An 18899-nucleotide genomic window follows, 5' to 3' on the forward strand; every position below is an offset into this window, starting at 1 on the left:
AGTTGTTCTAAGATGCTCTATCGTTTTGCACCTTTGTAATGCCTACCGTCATCTGGTGTTCTTGCAAAAACATCAAGTTAATGAATTTGTTAATGTGTGTATTAGTGACTTACTATACATTTATCAGTAGCATCCATCACCAAGGCGTAGTGATCACAGCCTCCATCACCACCCTTCACTTGTGTACCACTATATCCCTCAAACTCAACTCTGGACCTTGAAGCCAGACCCACTGCATTTTTTAAATTATTCCCCTCTAATCAGGGGCTGATTTAGACCTGGGACACCAGCTGTGTGCAATTAATTATTAGGTAGGACAGAAAACCACTAGGCTCCGGACCTCGTAGGGTAAGAGTTGAATAGCCCTGCGCTATATGATCAGCAGAATATCTGTTGTTCAGCTTCCTATGCCCCCCTGTGGACTTCTTGTGGTAGTTCACTCAGACTCCAAAGGTTTTTAGGGGTTGTATTACTGTACTATATGCTGAACCTTGGAGAATAATATTCTAGTCCTTTACATGAGATTTTCCCCCAAATTTTCCACAGAACAACACGGATGGACTGTATGAGTTGGCCTGTGGGGGACTCATCTATTGCCTGGGCGTGATCTTCTTCAAGTCGGACGGGGTCATCCCGTTTGCCCATGCCATCTGGCACGTGTTTGTGGCGCTGGCTGCAGCCGTGCACTACTACGCTATCTGGAAGTACCTCTACAGGAGTCCCCCTGCTAATACTATTCGGGACACCTGACCCCCACCGCGTCAAGTAGGCTAACTGAAAACACAGTGCCCTCCAGTGCCTCTCGACAGAGGCACCAGCTAATAAAGACTCCCACAACTGCCCACCGAGGATGCAACCACAGCCGGAAAGTTTACGAAAATGACCATGCATTGTTTACTGTTTCCAGGTAGGGAACAGTTTTTCGGTTTATCTTTGACTGTACAAATGTTGAACAAAGGTTATTTGTAATTCTGTTTTTGTACAACTGTTATTCAGTTGGAACCACCAAAACAACTAAAATGATCAACTTATGACTTCCATTTGGAAATTGTTCTCATCTTCTACACATAATGATACGTTGGGCTGTATTGATATCAGTGTTTTGTATCACTTCACATTCCATACTTAGTATCATCTGTCATTTGTAGTGATTTTGTCAGTCATCTTATTGATTGGAAAGCAGTTGGGAAGGACATTCAATTGAGTTGGGCTTTTCACTCTGAGGTAAATGTGCACTGTACACATTAGACACAAAATGTCTGAATCAGTATTTATCAGTATCTAACTAAGTGCAGTCTTATTTTTCAGAAGCACTTTTGTATGATAAGAACCGCAAAGAACTATTGGATATGATGTTTAATAAGTACTCTGATTTGTGTAATTTTATTCTTTCTCACAAATATGGAGCCTTCAGAAGGTGAGTATTTGAGTTGGTATAGCTTTTAAAAAGGGTCTCTGTGATTGGACTGAACTTCCAGAAAGATACAGTATTTACAGTACATCTGAGATGTCCTGTACTTCTGCACATATTATCACTGCTGACACTTTTATGGTATAGTAGATAGTTCCATTATATCACACACTTCCTGATTTAAAAACTCCTCACATTCTAAATTACCCTTCTGTTCTTTGTATTAATTTTAACCTGTTATGTGTTTTTGGATCTTTAATGGTACTGCATTCCCTACCTTTCTTTTGAGGAGTATTTGCCATTTCAGTTGAGAAACTATGAAGACCAGTACCATTATACTATGAAGTTGAATTGATTGAGAAARGTGMKATGTACAACCAACCCTATAATGATTTTTAATGYWTGGTAGATTTATCKATTTTTAGCTTTCTCACTTGTTTRTCAAATTGCCAGAGACAGTTTTTGGAACAGGTGTTCACAAATTMRCCTTGTGTAAAACACTGTACAGCCCTTGGTGAYCATGCCTTTGTTTTTCCCCTCCCTGACATTTTGTTAGCTATGCTAAGTGGAGAAATCAGATGATTTTGTTATGGATTGTAGCCATTCTGAAATGTCTTGCTCCCTTTACCACAATGTTTTGTAATATTTGTATATTCTGTTTTGGCACATGATCCCGTACTGGCCTTTTTAGGGAAAACATCTGCTTCTTGTTAACTCTCTACTTTTATCCATTGGGTGTATTGGTGCTGTACATATAGAAAACAATGTTCACTCTGTAAGAAATGGGTAACTAATGTGTTGATGAAAAATAAATGCCCTCAACATCATTCCTTTCGTCTCAGTTTGTCCATGTCTTGTAAATGTGTACTAGATCTATAGGTTGAAACTATAGCTGACCTCTGGGGGCTTGTCACAGCACTTCATACAGACAGAAAACACATTTCTCCATTGTTCTGTGTAGGAAACCAAACCTTCATTAAAGGAGTTGCATTTCCTCCATGTATTTCCTCCTCCTTAGCTCATTTCCTCCATGGACAGAATGGTAGCCAGACAGAGTCCCAACAAGAGACCTTCCAATCACTGACCTTGATGCTTGAGACAGCTGCTGGGCCTGGGAGCTTTTTGATCAATCAGACTGGCAGGTGGATGAGGAAAACACACAAGCCACTGAAATGTTGATACCAGCGGTTTCATTCATTTAGTACCATGTTCTGAACATACCACAACTGACAACCCAGCCACCTGTAAATGTTTTTTACTCCTTTAGAAATACTAGTTATGTGACATTACTTTCCTAAATGTATGCTAAACATTAGGAACAACTTCCTAATATTGAGTTGCACCCTTTTGACCTCAGAACAGCCTCAATTTGCTGGGGCATGGACTCTACAAGGTGTCAAATGCGTTCCACAGGGATGTTGGCCCATGTTGACACCAAAGCTTCCCACAGTTGTCAAGTTGGTTGGATGTCCTTTGGGTGGTGGACCATTCTTGAAACACARGGCAAACTGTTGAGTGTGAAAAATCCAAAACCGTTGCGCCCGGCACCGACTACCATACCCCTTCAAAGGACCTTAAATCTTTTGTCTTGCCCATTTACCCTCTGAACAGCACAGATACACAATCCATGTCTCAGTTATCTCGAGGCTTAAAAATCCTTCTTTAACCTGTCTCCTCCCCTTTATCTACACTGATTGAAGTGGATTTAAAAAAGTGGCATTAATAAGGGATCATATCTTTCACCTGGATTCACCTGGTCAGTCTATGTCATGGAAAGGACAGGTGTTAATGTTTTTTTATAAACTGGGTGGTTCGGGCCCTGAATGCTGATTGGCTGAATGCCATGGTATACCATGGGTATGACTAAAAATGACTATTTACTGGTCTAATTACATTGGTAACCAGTTTATAATAGCAATAAGGCACCTCTGGGGTTTGTGGTATACGGCCAATATACCATGGCTAAGGGCTGTTCTTAGGCACGACACATCTCCTCGGGCCTTATTGCTTAAGTACTATATAGACTCAGTGTATACAGTAAACCGTTTGAAAATGTTTGACACTAGCAGAAATAACAAGTGTGACACATCAAAAGAAACAGAAAATCCTTTATTAGACACTACGAATTACAGAAAGGGAGGCCAAGGACTGAATATCATATGTTATGCATTKATTCCATGATAAACAAGACAGAATACTCCTTTCATTGTGTATCTATTGTACCCTCTGTGAAACAGTCCATTGGTGTTGCCATTAATACAATGGTAATTAGTTAATTGTAGTGTTTTAAATAAGTAAAAAGACAATTGTAAATATATAGAATATTTGCTGCATTAGATCTGAACCTATTCAAGTGGTGATAATGACATTACATCGCTGAGAGACTGAGGAACAGTCAGTGTATTCAAGGCACTGGAATAGACTCAGAATTATGGTTACTTTTTTCCATTCATGGGTGAGGTAGTGAAGTCACTCTACAGGGAGGTATGTGGGCAATGTGTGGACTGGTAATGGCTTTATCCTATTCTTTCATATGGTACGTCCATGGTACAGAATAGRATGTTAAAGTACATGGACACACACAYCTAACAAAACCCATATCTGTACGGATGGGCTAWAGAAATGTGAATAAGGAAAACCKCCTRCAGCCATTTCTCTACAGCCAAAACATATKATCTCTACTCTCACCTTGGCTGGACCATGATCTMCAACAGGTAAGGAACACTACACTGTATTTGGTCAATTGTGAATTTAATGAAGTATTATAGCAGAAATAGAGACRTCAGTAAGCTATGCAGTGTCKTTGAGAGTAATATCACTCAGGCAGTGGGGCTTACTAGAACTGCAAGGTCTAACAAGCAGACAAACAGCAGCTACAGTAACCTGAAATTGCCCTCCCCCTTCATTGTAACATCATTCTAACTAGTGAACATAGAGATGGCTCCAAATATTAGTATATATCAGAATATGACTAAAGGTAAACCTTTTCAGTTTTACCATCAAAGGACTCCGGTGACATATTTTGGTCATCTGAGTGAAGGGACCCATAACAGGAGTCTTCTTGAGACACCTAGTGGTGACATCGATGACAATCAATAGCAATAGAGACCCAATAGTGGGTCTCTTCAGAAACCGATTAAAGATCATTACATACATTCTGTCCTCCATACTCACAACTTTATTTCATGTTAACGTTGGTGAGACTCAATCTTAAAGCACTGCGATTCCATGACACAAGGAACTAAAGGTTACTAACGGCTAAATCTATAGTATATAACCAGGATACAGGAGTGTCTTTCCAATAATGCCCAAAAGTATCTATTACTGCTGCTGGATTTGGAGGAATCTCTGTAAAACTACCACATTGTTATGGTTAAGATATCAAAACACTACTATATTGGTTCTTTGAGTAATGTATTTGTATTCTTTAATAAATAATACTATTCTGGATTCTGTGCCTTTAAAATACATAGCCAGTAATGTATAGGAAAAATACTGTACAAAAAAACCCATATAGAATAGCTTTATATAAACATCTCTTWTAACCAATATATCATCTCTGTACTGAATATTTTGGTTTGTAGTAAACTAATTGTTTGGGATAACCACAGTACTGGACAACACCATCCAACTTTTTTTCCAACATCTTTTACATTCATACAGCCATCTTACAGAAGAAGGCAAACACATAGCTACAAAAATACAGATATCTCTATTGATTATTAAAAGAACCACTCTTGTTAATCATGCTAAATAAAAAGGAAATAATTAAACCACTTTGCGATTAGTTTGAGGTTTGTGTTCTGAGAAATCATGCGGAAATATTAAAATAAAAACAATGAGATGATAATAAGAAGAATAACATTATCAACGACACAAATAGAAGTCATAATAATATCAATTAACAAATTGAATATTCCAAAAAATTCATCTGTCCTTAACAGAAAAGATACATAAATATCAGACAGATTAGACTGAGGAACATTGCACCAGGGCAGATTGTGACACGCGTTAGAAGATTAGTGCAGAGAGGGTTAGCTGAGTTGTGGTTTTGGAACAGGCTGCAGCAGAGAGACCACTGAGCACAGGGTGGGAAATCTGTTCACCATCACCATGCTAGCTAGCGCAACTCCCAACAGAAAATGACCGCGCCGCGCAACGCGAGACAAGAGGCTTGTGGGTTCTACTGGAGACCAAGAGGTGCTCTGATTGGGGAATCGGTGTGGGAGGAAAAACTTGGTAGCATGAATTAATATAGATTTGGAAAAGATTATTGCTCAATGTGTGATAGAAAAGAATCGCTGGTTTTTCTTTTCAACTGTACAGCTATACTGAGGTTTGAGAGGGAGGTTAAGTGCTAACAAGAAAATATTAAAAATCACAAGAGTAGCTTATAGTCCTGATGTGATGAACTGATTTTACAGCGCTGCAATAGAACAACAATGGACACGAAAATGTATAATATTAACGGAAGTACAATAACATAAAAAAATTGCAATATGAATGTACGCGCAGTACAAACCGTTCGAGAAAGGATGCTACAGAAAGGTACAGGACATAACAGACAGGAACAGGGTCTTAGGTAGGAGGATAATCCCTCTGAAAACAGCACTAGAAGAACATAAGGATGGGGAGGGAGATACATTACAACAGTTCTCAGTCCTGATCACATGTATAAAACAGGTGAGAAAGGGGGAAAACAAACACCATGGCATCATTTACAAAATGAACAATGGAAGGAGGGGACAGGGTAGGGATCCGGAGAGTAGGTTGTTGGCTCATTAACACTCAAAGTGCCTTGTAGTACTTGAAAGAGGAAAGTGTGTGTGCATATTGTACATACATACATACATACTCATACCCCATGTACATGTGTGTACATGAAGGGTGAGTGAGAAAACAGAAGGAACAAACAAACGGATGCCAGTGACAGAATTCAAATTCCAAATGATAGAATCATATAGGATTATCATGTACAGGGGTGAGGGGCTGGTGTGTGGGGGGCCAGTGCCACCAAAAGGGAGGCACATTGTCCTTCAAACTCTTGGGTGAGGGGGTGAGAGGGAAGGGTGTGGCGTGGTTTGGGGAGGTTCACAGGGGCCCATGCCGAGCCTCGTATTTGGCCACAATGTTCTTGGTGCGACCCAGTTCCTTCCTCAAGTCGGCCACCTCTGAGCGAAGCGCACCGTTCTCCTTCTCTAGGAAGCTAGCCCGGATGGCAATTTGGTTCTCCTTCAGTCGCCTGGCATCCCGTGATCTTTTGGCTGCTACGTTGTTCTTTCTGCGTCTGGCCCAGTACTTGTCATCCTGGAAAGTGAGGTGAAACACACTGTTGTGATTAATTTCTTTCTTCACACTACCTGTGGTATTGTAAAAATATAAGTGATTCACCTGAGTAATAAACAGTATTCCAAATGTATTCCAAACCTATTATTCATGTCATCACGTATCTCATTTTCACTTAATACATTTCCATAACGTTGTTTAAAACTGCCTGACACGTTCAACCTCCTTTGCACCCTGCAGGAAGCCATCTTACCTCAACAAACAAAATAGTACATGTGATACACCTCTTCCAACAACATCATAWSACCCGGGTTAAGGGTGAATGACCACGGCTAAACCTGTCAATCTAAATCGTGGCCAAGTTCGCGACCTCCCTATCAATAATGAAAAAGCTGCCGGTTTGGGTTTGCGCCAATGCTCCTCCTCATATTGTGGTTTAAAATACTTCTGATTATTTCGGTGGAATAAGTCCACTTGCTGCTTACATAACATAAGAAAACATGGTGCTTAAAGTTTTTGGCCAAACAAGTGGTGAACCCTTTCAACCTTCCACATAAGTAGGCTTCAGGCAGGTTACCTTTAGATCTTCAGGGATGAAGATCTTGCGTGCCTTTTTGATCATGGGCTGTGGTTTGAGCTCCTCTGGGGCGAACTTGCGTTTTCGGGGGTCAAACATCTCCTGTCCGGGCACGCTAGACAGAGCCAGGTCTGCAGGATCGGGCTCGTAGCCCACTGGAACTTGAATAGACTCTGGATCGATGGGGCTGGGGGTGTTCCTGGCAGTTGAGGGTAGCACTGCAGGAGAAAGGCAAAGGAAAACAGGTTAGAGGGTCTGCTGAATTACATCTGGGCACTGTTTAGAAGAGATTCTACTCTCTGAAAGAGCAGGCTTTGAGGTGCAATGGTCCTTGAGAAAGTAATGGTTAGAAATTAGGCGTTATTAGACCTCAACTGGTTTCCTTAAAATGAAGGTTCTAGAATCTGCCATTAAATGTAATATAAAAAGCTATGACAAATGTGGCAGTCATTAGTACCCCCCTCACCTCCTACCCCATACCAGGGGTAGTAGGGGTACTTTTGAGTTCTCTAGAAAGACCCCTTTAAAAAGTCCCAAGGAGGGCACTTAGGGGAAACTAACACACGTGTGCCTGTTTACATCATAGTATTCCGCCATTCTGTTCTGTATCATGGTTGTGCTTTACAAAGCTGATCCTCTAGAACAGGGGTGTCAAACATACAGCCCGGTCCAATGCGGACTACGGGTGGTTTGAGTAAAAAAAAAATCTCTCATATATTTGTTTTTCAACAGGACACTGACCCAACAACCCTCCTTGCTGTGTAAGGGCTATTTGACCAAGAAGGAGAGTGATGGAATGCTGCATCAGAATACCTGGCCTCCACAATCACCTGAACTCAACCCAAATTGAGATGGTTTGAGATGAGTTGGACCGCAGAGTGAAGGAAAAGCAGCCAACAAGTGCTCAGCATGTGGGAACTCCTTCAAGACTGTTGGAAAAGCATTCCAGGTGAAGCTGGTTGAGAGAATGCCAAGAGTGTGCAATGCTTTCATCCAGGCAAAGGGTGGCTACTTCGAAGAATCTCAAATATAATTTGATTTGTTTAACACTTTTTTGGTTACTACATGATTCCATATGTGCTATTTCATAGTTGATGTCTTCACTATTATTCTACAATGTAGAAAATATTCAAAATAAAGACAAACCCTGGTAGGAGTAGGTGTGTCCAAACTTTTGACTGGTACTGTATGTATGTATGCATGCATGCATGTATGTATGTATGCATGCATGCATGCATGCACTTTAAAATGTCTAAAACCAAATTGAAAATGTGTAGAAAAGATAATGGACCTACATTCATATAGTTTCTTGACTGTGTCCCACTAGCTAATTAATCACCGAAATGAAAGCTAGACAGTCAGGAAGCATCGGAAATTCAGAAAACAGAGGACTACAAGACTATTTGTTGCAAATTTTGACAGCAAGGAAATATAACCATTTTTTTGCGCGGTCCTCCGGACCTCGTTGACGACCGTATGCGGCCTCCGGGGAAAGATTAGTTTGACACCCCTGCTCTAGAATCAATACCAGCCTTGCATGTGAAGACGGACTATACTCTTATGTCCGTCTTATTCTATACATGCTCATCAAGTCAATGACTATTTCATCTAAATAATTCTACAACTGGCCTTGCCCACAGGAAAGCAAAATAACTGTGGTTGCACCTTTTAACCAACAGGTGGAGCACAGAGAACACAAACACACAGATTTACCGACACACAGACAGACAGACACTCTCACAAACACAGAAGATATGTTATTTAAGCTTTTCTGGGGCCCTGTTATCCGTTCCTCTAGTCAGCTGAGCTCAGGCAGACAACAACATTTTGTCTGTAAATGTTAAGGCAACCTTCTCGTCAGCCAGCCTCAACATGTGCCTCTGCGATCTCTCTGTGGATGTTACGTAACACCTAATAGATTTCTATTGCACAGAGCAGCAGGTCAGCAGTTGACACGGTTTCACATTCTACCCTTCATCATTCTGTGGATTAGCAAGCAGAACTGAAGAACTTAATTGGATGGCTTCATCAAATCAGCTGTAATTTGGTGGCTGGCGGTGAGCATCTTATGACAGTGTATTTACTTGAGATTCATCCACTTAAACAGCTTGACAATTACAACGATTCACAATCAAAGGACTGTAGTCTTTTGTAGTTGGTTTGAAAACGTAATGAGGAATGAAAGAAATACAAATTCTTCCTGCTGACGGTGAAAACATTTCACTCAAACAGAATTCAAAGGTCGACATTTTAGGTCACTTCCTACGTCATGACCCAGCTTCTCTGTGCTTTAAGCTGGCTACGGCATTAAGCCTTCTGACCTTTGGTCACAGCAGCATTTCTAGCTCCAGCTAGTCCTGGTTGAGATTTAAGCCGAGGCCAACATACAGGTCTGACCTGCTTGTACGTTATGCAGAAGAAAGTAAGACAGCTACTCCAGCCCTTTCAGAAGAGAAAACAAATATGTATGAATTTAGAGAAAAAAAATATGGATGAATATGTATGCACTCACTACTATAAGTCGCTCTGGATATGAGCATCTGCTAAATTACTAAAATGTAGACACGCAAGCGTGACAACTACACTCTAGCGTCACCAGTGAATCATTGCATCAGTAGTCACTGACACATTAAGCTAAAATGGCTGGCCATCCAAAGTGGTACTTCAGCAGGGGTCCAATTGAATGCCTCATGTTAGTCCCCAACAATGACAGGCCACTGACTAACACTGTCAGCTTAGTGCCAAGCTACTTACAAGGGCTAAATCAGACGCTGTCCAAAACAATCTGTCAAAAGTATATCACCTGTATAAATAACAAGCACTGTGGCCCAAACGTCTTATCACTTTAACCATTTATTCTGACCAGATTACTGGAGTAAAAATACAGTGACATGCTTTACTGGCTAAGAGTGGCCTGGTGAAAAGTCTGGCTGATAGTGCCCTATAGTATTTGGCTGTGACCTCCCCTCTACGAACCTCCAATAGGAAGAAACAACACACACCAGTCTGACAACATGTGTTCAACGTCCACCAAACATAGATAGAAGGTAAGAGCTCTGCGTCTTGTTCCTTCTCCTGTAGGTAAATGCTCAGATTTGCATTGTGTGGGTGGGTAGTAGAACCAGTGCAGATTGGACGGAGGGCTAAGATGGCTCTGACCTGACTCTCACCTGCATGTTCTTCCTCTGACTGCTGGACAGTCAGGAGAGAAACTCAAACCCTCTTTAAACTGCTTTGATTTTCATTAACATTTTAAGCTCGACCCCTAAGGAATGACAACATTGAGTCTGTGCCTTTTCCAACCAATCTTCAAAATGAAGTGTGAGCTAGTCGGGGATTCATATTATTGTGTTAAGTGTTTACTGTATATGAATGTGACGCTAAACAACATGGAGTCAACAGGAGAACTAACCATGCCTCCCCTTTATATGTTGACTATAGGGAGAGGATTTCCATAGGTACCACATACCTTATCAGACAGTCACTTCCATGGCACACATGTTTAGACCTGACCTTTTACCTTGTCTACATTCCACTTCCCTTTTGGCACCTGCCAACAATAGACCGTAGGCCCCTTATTGAACCAGCAGTGGGACCCGCCCATCGCTAACTCCACTGGATATCTGCTGTGATAACAAAGCTATCTTGTGCTTGCATGCAATATGGAATTGGGAGGTTGGTGGGGCGGGCTAGGCTGGAGGTGTATGTGATAGCAGTATAGCCTTGACCATGTGATCTCATCAGGGTTCAGCCTGTGCCTCTGCTATGGCTCCGACTGGGATCTGTCTGGTGAGGGAGAATTAAAGGAAGGCGGAGGGGGAGATGCTCATGCCATGACAAGCTCCCGTTAGCAGTGGGGCTACACATGGCTGATGCATGTGTCTGTCAGGAAGACCTAGCCGTACATGTGAGAGGGGATGTGCATAATGGCGAGAAGACAGGCCCTGTGAAACTGTACCAGACAAAACACACACACACACACACACACACACACACACACACTCACTCGCACTGAGACAAATATACACGCACGAACACCCTCACATGCTGGGATTCTTTGTACTGTACAGATGTAATTCTTTGACACGAGTGACAAGTGTAATAGTTTGTTGTGTCCGGATGTACAATTACTTCCTGTGGTGAGGCCAAAAACTATTTACAGTACCACGTCAAGGTTTGTTCCCAACTTCTTTTTTTCTTTTTTTTTTTACTTTGTGAAAGTAGTGGGGAAATAAATACTGAGAGAAACATTGTGGTCACTGTACGTACACTGACGAAGGACATACATATGGCTATGTTTGGCATGAGTAATAATGTCATCATTAGAAACAAACTATTACACTTCTGTCTGCGACTACTTTCAAGGGACAAGCTAAATCATATTAAAATGTGTCAAACAGAATGCCATACATCAGAAGAAGTTGTGAAGTTTTTTTTTTACCATGGCAATTGTGAGGTTATTTTTGGAATGGATGGGAATTTAGGGCATTTGCAATTCCTTCAAATGTGAMTGCAAATCACAGTAAAAGCATGCTGGGTGGATCAGAGTAATAGTGGGTGGGAATTGATACAGTAGAGTATCGTAATATTAATACTATTTATGACAATATTATATCAATTTTATGACTCCAAGTATCAATTCTCAACAACAAACCTTTTGTATATTTTCTGCTAGGTAGTTGACGTTAGCTGGCGCTAGTCGGCTGTACCTGTGCCAAAACGTTGGTATTTCTCCTTCTATAGCTTTGGCCTCAATCTTCTATTAAATGGTGAGCCAACATTTCAGTACTTTTATTTCCATGACGGATCAAAACGAGTTTTTATCATGGGTCTCTCGTGTCCCCCTGCAGCAGACATAGTGAGCAATATGTCATGAACATCGAATCACAGAAATCGCAGTATCAAATCAGAATACATATAGAATCGCAATAAATATCGTATTGGCACCTAAGTATCGTATCGTGAGGAGCCCTGGCAATTACCAGCACTACCAGTTAAGTGGTAATTCATATGAATTCAAGTCCACTACACAGGCCAGTTTCACTAGGTCACCATCACTGTTCACGTCGGGACTTGGTAGATCATTAATGACTAAGATGAAAAACCTTTGGACATACATAGGTCTATTGGAATAAAATGCAGCAGAATGTGTTTTGTGTGAGAGTTCAACTTCTATTCAATCTGAGGATGTTTACTGATAATGGTGTCTTAACTCATATCCATAAAACCTCAAGAAGTATGGGACAAATAATATAGGTCCCACCGAGCAGAGACATTGTAAACATGAGCTTCTGTTATACACTGGAACATTGTAAAAAGGCAGGTTTCCATACAGTGTGGATGTGATTATAAGGATTGTATTTGACACACTGTGCTCTACCAACTATGGTAATGTGAAGATATCACACACACCAACCAAAATACGTACCAAAGTTACTATATAACACAAACCAATGGGCACACAGAAATATTCCCTTTAAACATATAACATACTTATAACTGATGTGATAACACCTTATTTACAAATGTTGATTAAATAAAATAGAGTCATAAAGACAACTACCATCCTCATCATTAATTAACTAGCTTCAAAATAAAACAATTACAGGCAATAGAATCACTGTTTTCCCCTCGAGTAGAAGATTCAGATAGGATGTCCATTATTTAGCAACAAAGAATTGGCTAGCACAAACCAGATCACATCTGCCTGCTCCAACAAACACACCAATTACACTGACCATCTTTATTCACTCCCCCACTTTCAAGAGGCTGAAACCATGACAACTAGCCTTATGGAAGATGTTTGCCTTGGTGATGATTGTAAATAAGGTATGTTATCCTCACACCTCTAAATAACTGGGTACCAGGAATGTGTGTTTCATTAAGGAGGAACGTTTTACTTTTTTCTGGTTGTCTCCTCAGTAGACAGCCACAGATACGTCAGGATTCACCTTAGGCAAACAAAGCAAAATGGAGCATCGCGTGCCAAGCAACAAAATGAGCCTAATCTAAATCAATATTGGAATTTCACCGGGTATGTAGTAAAACTGTAAATGTTTGTTGACAAAAACTACACAGTTGAGGGATCAAAACTATAACCCACCCAAGTTGTACAACTACTGTCCCTCCAGTTTAACTTTCTAGTACTTGGCACAATGCCACTCAAGCTCCAAAGTCCAGGGCCAGAATTGTAGAAGAAATGTCCTAGCATACTCAAAGCCCCTGAAGTAGCCTAAARACGGAGAAACCTCTATCTGTGCTTTTGGTCAGAGTGGAATGGGGTATACAGTAAAGGAGAAAGTTCAGTGTTGAGAAGACAACCTGGTCATAATATGCYTYCMGYGTACACCAGGTGGACAAACAGCGCCCGGGGCATATTATTAGAAAGCGCAACAACTCAGGTTTTGACCATAGAGATTTGCCCTAATTTGAGAGCTATAGGAGYGTTGTGTGTGTGCGRGTGTGCGTTTGGTTGACCTTGCAGATGTTWGCRRTCGTTTGAGAGTGTTCCTGTGCTMTGTGTTGTGTGTGATATGGTKTTTTACCTGCTCTGGCTGGGGGGCTCTGGAGACAGTTCTGGGAGACCATGGKTGTATGAACGGAGGTAGTGGCGTGGCTGCTGAGGTCGACCACAGAGGGTATGGGGGGTGCAGGGGAAACCTGCTGGATAGTGGGCTGCCGGGACTGCTGTGGKTGGTTTTGGTTATTCTGAGCTGAGTTTGCGGGGATGCCATTCTCTGACAGAAACTCTTCCAGGTCCATGTACTCCAGCTGAAAGTTGTCCCCATCATATGGCAAGGTCTTGTCCCACAGGGTTGGCCCCAGGAAGGCCGACTGTGGAGTATTGGCACCGCCTTCCTCATCCAACTTTTTCTCTTTCTCATTCTTCTCTTTTCCAAAACCTGCAAATATTTGGAGAGAGTCATATCACTGTTAGACCAAAACAGCTAAACAATGTCTTTACAATGTCAAAACGGCTAAGCCAATAAAAGGCCAAGGTTTTAATTTATATATACACACACAATATCTACAGCCCCTGATTGTTGATTAAACATATAACATAGGTCTACTTGAGGCGTATTTGAATGTATATATACTTGATGCAAATATATAAATAACCAAACTACAGTAAATACCCCATCAACTCCAACAGCAAAAGCACCCCCTAGGGGACAACCTCCAGTCTCAGGAAAGCTCAGGAAATATATTTTAATTTCTCTTCAACCTATTTCCAGAAGTTTTAAAGAGTTTTTTCAAATCTATCTATATATATAGAGAGAGTCTCTATCAAGTTGTTGACAAATAAGTACTAAATGGTTTCTAGACTGGCTAGTTTTCGGGAAAACGAACTATTTACAGTAGATTACAAACTTCCCACAATGTACTACTGTTGGACTTGCTTTTGCCCTTTAAAAGTATTTTTGTAGTAGTGTTCAGATTTTTGTCTAAGTTGTTGGGAAAGTTGTCAAAATGTCAGTTATTTTTAAAAGTTTAGATAGAATGTAGTTGATGTGGTTAATAAAACAGTGGTTGTTTGATTGGTAGAAGATATTTCTGTTCTGATTTAAATAGCAGAGAAGTAGACCAAGATGCCATATCCTCTAAGTTTTTGCCTAAGTTGTTGGGAAAGTGGTCAAAGTAGCTGATGTGTCAAAAGTCTAAATGTTTACTCATTGTCTCATGCTAGAAATGTGCTCACCCAGTGCTATAAATGTTACATTTCTGAAAGTTATATGACAGTTAATTCAACAGTGGGAAGTTAGCTTAACGAATGCAGTGGATAACCGTTACTAAAACAGCTGTCACTTTTGATCAGAAGAAGATAATTCTGTTCTGATTTCAGATTTGAATGTGTTGTCACGACACCAGAGTTTTGACTTCGATACCAGGTTTAGTATCACAATACTCGATACCAAAATGATACCAATTTAAAAAAGAAAGGGTATTAGCCAAAGTCACAGAATGGTAATTGATCCAGATGGATCTTTTGAGTCCATTATCATTACATTTGAAAAATGTTTTAATGTATGCATTAATTAATTAATTCTAAAATAAATGTCACCTTTTTTTAAACCAAACTACATAACATTATGGTCTCTAGTCTATTGATAAACTGGGTAAATCATGATGTAGCCTAGGCCTATTTACAATACAAGGGAATGCATATTCAATAGGAGTGTGTGCATACATTGCGTTATTGACCTTGTTTTGGCTGATTTCATTGGGCTACAGATGAAAACCAATCCGTTTCCCTTCCATTTGGCCCTTATTTTAAAGTATGCGCGTTCTCTTTAAGACCCATGACGTCATGCACATACACCTTTGTAAACATTTATTAACAGTTTCAACATTTCTACATGCTGTTTTTCATTATTCAAGTGTGTTAACTTATGTGCAGCATAAGTGGTGATGCAGCTCAGACTCCCAGTGGTTCCTCCTGACAGGCTTGGGCTAGCAATGAGGAAGTGGAGCAGGCACGGTGCTCTCGCGCTATAAGGGGACATCGGCTACGCTGATAGACAGACTTGGTCCTCTCTCAATCCGTAGACGACATGAGACATGACAGAAGTACCAAATATAACAACAATTCGGGTACCCACCCGTTTTTCAGGTTCTAGTATAGAAAAAGTACTGAAGTTTCGGTATATCGTGAAACACGCATTTGAATAGCAGAGAAGTAGACCAAGATCTCATACCCTTTAAGTTTGTCTAAAGTGCTGGGGAGGTCGGCTAATGTATATATATTTTTTTTTTACAGAAAATGAAGTTGATGCGGTTACTAAAACAGCTGTAACGTTTTATCACAAGAATATATTTTTGTTACGATTTCAGATTTCAATAGCAGAGAAGTAGAGGAAGATTCCACACGCCCTAACTTTTTGTCTAACTTGTTGGCAAAGTGTCAATGTAGCTGATTGTTGTCACAAGTTACATTGTTCACAGTGCATAGAATGTTGGATGTATTGATGTCACAATGGGACCTTTAGAATGTTGAAATCCCTTTAAAGTGGATGGAGGACAAAACGAAGGGCAAAAAGCTTTATAGTTTATAAAGTGTAAAGGACATCCACAAGTTGTATACAAGCACACTGGTCCTGACCACTCTGCACCTTTTAAACGTTTGAATGACGTTTCTAGCTTAAACGGTGTACGAAAAATAGCATTCCAAATAATAAAAGTACTGTATGACAAAAACTTACAGTGGGACGTTTTCTGTCGTAAGTCACATGAATTAAAGGGATAGTTGCTACACTGTATCCTTATCAGGCTGGAGCTGTCATACCAGGAATGTATTTTTGACATTTAACGACGAATTGCAACCATCATGGAGTATACTGTACTCCTTCCCGATCTGGCTAGATGTAGTAGTACTAATGCATTACACTTAATGCGGAAATCAGCAGTATAAACAATAACAAAGCGAATCCCCCGACACTGGTTCGGTAAAAAGCTGAGGGATGGGGCTAGAGAAATGTAACCACTCAAATGCATAGACATGAAGAGTTAGAGTTATGGATACAAGGATTGACCATCCATGATATCAAAATTATAGTTTTAACCATGTTGAGGCTATATTGTGTTTGTTTACATTTTCATTGTTTACAAACATTGGAGTAAAACAATCTTATATTTGGGGTTCTGATGGGGTATGACAGTTGAACTAAGCTCATGAGGCATTTATAAGTTCTCCTCCTCAAGAATCAATTCATTTATAAGTCCAAAAATGGATGTAGCAACAGTGATTGTCCCTTTAATTTACACTTGAATCAACGCCAATTCTTAGTAACTAAAGGTGAGAAACACCTGGCTACCGAAATATTGTAGCCATCGGAGACGTTCTGGTTTTTCTGCATTGTATCTTGCATGCTCACGCGCTGCAACACTGGCAGATCCTGCTTGAAAGCGAGAACGACAAAACAATCGTCTCAAAAATGAATGTAAACTACCACGTAACAAATTATTTGACGTCTGCGTTTTGTTTACCTTCTTCATGATGAAATGGCAGCTTCATTGGATTRTCCAACAGGGACTTCAGTACGCCATTAGTTGGAGGTTGGAAAGATGAGTTTAAAGGAACAAGTCTGGCCATTTTCTCCATTGGTCTGGAGGACGATAGTATAGCCTACAATTGATGTTATTCCTAAAGAAGACGCACGTTTGAAAATATGTTAAACAAACACCAAACCTCAATGCTTGACCCAACCTGTAGTTCAGACCGAGAAATTGATATCCGCGCAGAAAATAACAATTACGGTTTTCGTCGAACAAGGCAGAGAACTAACTGGATGTGAAGCTCAAGATGGTTCACAATCCATTTGTGGACACTGATGTACATGACGTCAAACCTTTGGCAAATACTTACCGACTCTGCGAATGAGATGGAGGGAAGGAGGGACTGACCACTGCTGAATAGGGAACTTATTTGTTTCACGGTTTTTGCCTATAATTTCTTTCTCAGCCCTTTTCTTCTTGAAAATATACATGTTAATCATGTTAATTGACAGATTACTCCGACATGGCGTATGTGATCGTTGTACTACCCACATCCATTAACCTTGGTATGTAGTGCAAGATCCATAGATTGAGCCCCCCATACAGTTCTCTCTCTCCCTGTTAGGCTACACTATTGTGTTATTGACTGTAAGTTTGTTCATTCCATGCGTAACTCTGTGTTGTTGTTTGTGTCGCACTGCTTTGCTTTATCTTGTCCAGGTCGCAGTTGTAAATGAGAATTTGTTCTCAACTGGCCTACCTGGTTAAATAAAGGTGAAATAAATCAAATAAACACTGGTGGGAGCAGTGGGATCATTGTGGTGTTCTCTCGGGGCGTGTAAGCATGTGAAGCTTTGAGTGTGAGGACATACAACCCTTCTTTAAAGAGGGGGAATATTGTAATTTAGGCCTACTGCAATGTGGTGTAGTGAGCTTCGTTGGACATATACACAGAGGCCTGTGTTATTAGGTGCTCAGCTCTGTAATAGGATATGGATCAAGCCCCCATCATAGCTCTCTCTCTCTCCTGTACATTCAATAGATGATTTAAAGCTTGTTTCCACCAAACTGGTAACTATTCAACTCTAATCATTTTTTTTGTCACACACCGGATAGTTGTAGTGAAATGTGTTGTTTTACAGGGTCACCCATAGTAGTACGGCACCCCTGGAGTAAATTAGGGTTAAGTGCCTTGCTCAAGAGCACAGCGACAGACTTTTCACCTCGTCAGCTCGGATATTCAAACCAGTGACCTTTCAGAAACTGGCCCAACGTGCTAACCGCTAGGCTACTAAAAGGATTAGGCTTATAACAGGTGTGCCAACTGTACATTTCTTAACCTTAGGTCTATAGGCCTATTATTGGCCACAGAGTAATTGAATTATACAAACATTTATTTTAGCTCTCTATTATGTCCTACAAACATTTAACCTARGGTCTACAACAGCCCCCGACACTCATTTTATTTCTTAAAACATAAAACCAATCAATTAGAATGATGCTAGTACAAAAAATGCCCAGGACATCTACAGCACCCAATGTCACAGGAAAGCACATCACATCACATCAAGCACATCACATCAATTCAAATTGTATTAGTCACATGCGCCGAGGGTCTAGACCTTACAGTGA

At 40.6% G+C, this 18899-nt stretch overlaps 1 protein-coding gene across 1 annotated transcript; it reads right to left on the reverse strand.

Annotated features, from left to right (window-relative positions):
- Positions 1-6389: 6389 nt before the first annotated feature.
- Positions 6390-17585, reverse strand: LOC112071800 (hepatic leukemia factor). The gene is made up of 4 exons (XM_024139224.2): positions 17259-17585; positions 13820-14176; positions 7275-7492; positions 6390-6718 (listed from the first exon to the last, which is right to left on the reverse strand). Exons 1-4 carry the CDS (start codon positions 17371-17373, stop codon positions 6503-6505), a joined length of 906 nt encoding a protein of 301 aa, XP_023994992.1. The 5' UTR covers positions 17374-17585; the 3' UTR covers positions 6390-6502.
- Between the last annotated feature and the right edge of the window lie 1314 nt (positions 17586-18899).

Source organism: Salvelinus sp. IW2-2015, unplaced genomic scaffold, assembly GCF_002910315.2.
Source record: "Salvelinus sp. IW2-2015 unplaced genomic scaffold, ASM291031v2 Un_scaffold1725, whole genome shotgun sequence".
Lineage (NCBI taxonomy): Eukaryota > Metazoa > Chordata > Actinopteri > Salmoniformes > Salmonidae > Salvelinus > Salvelinus sp. IW2-2015.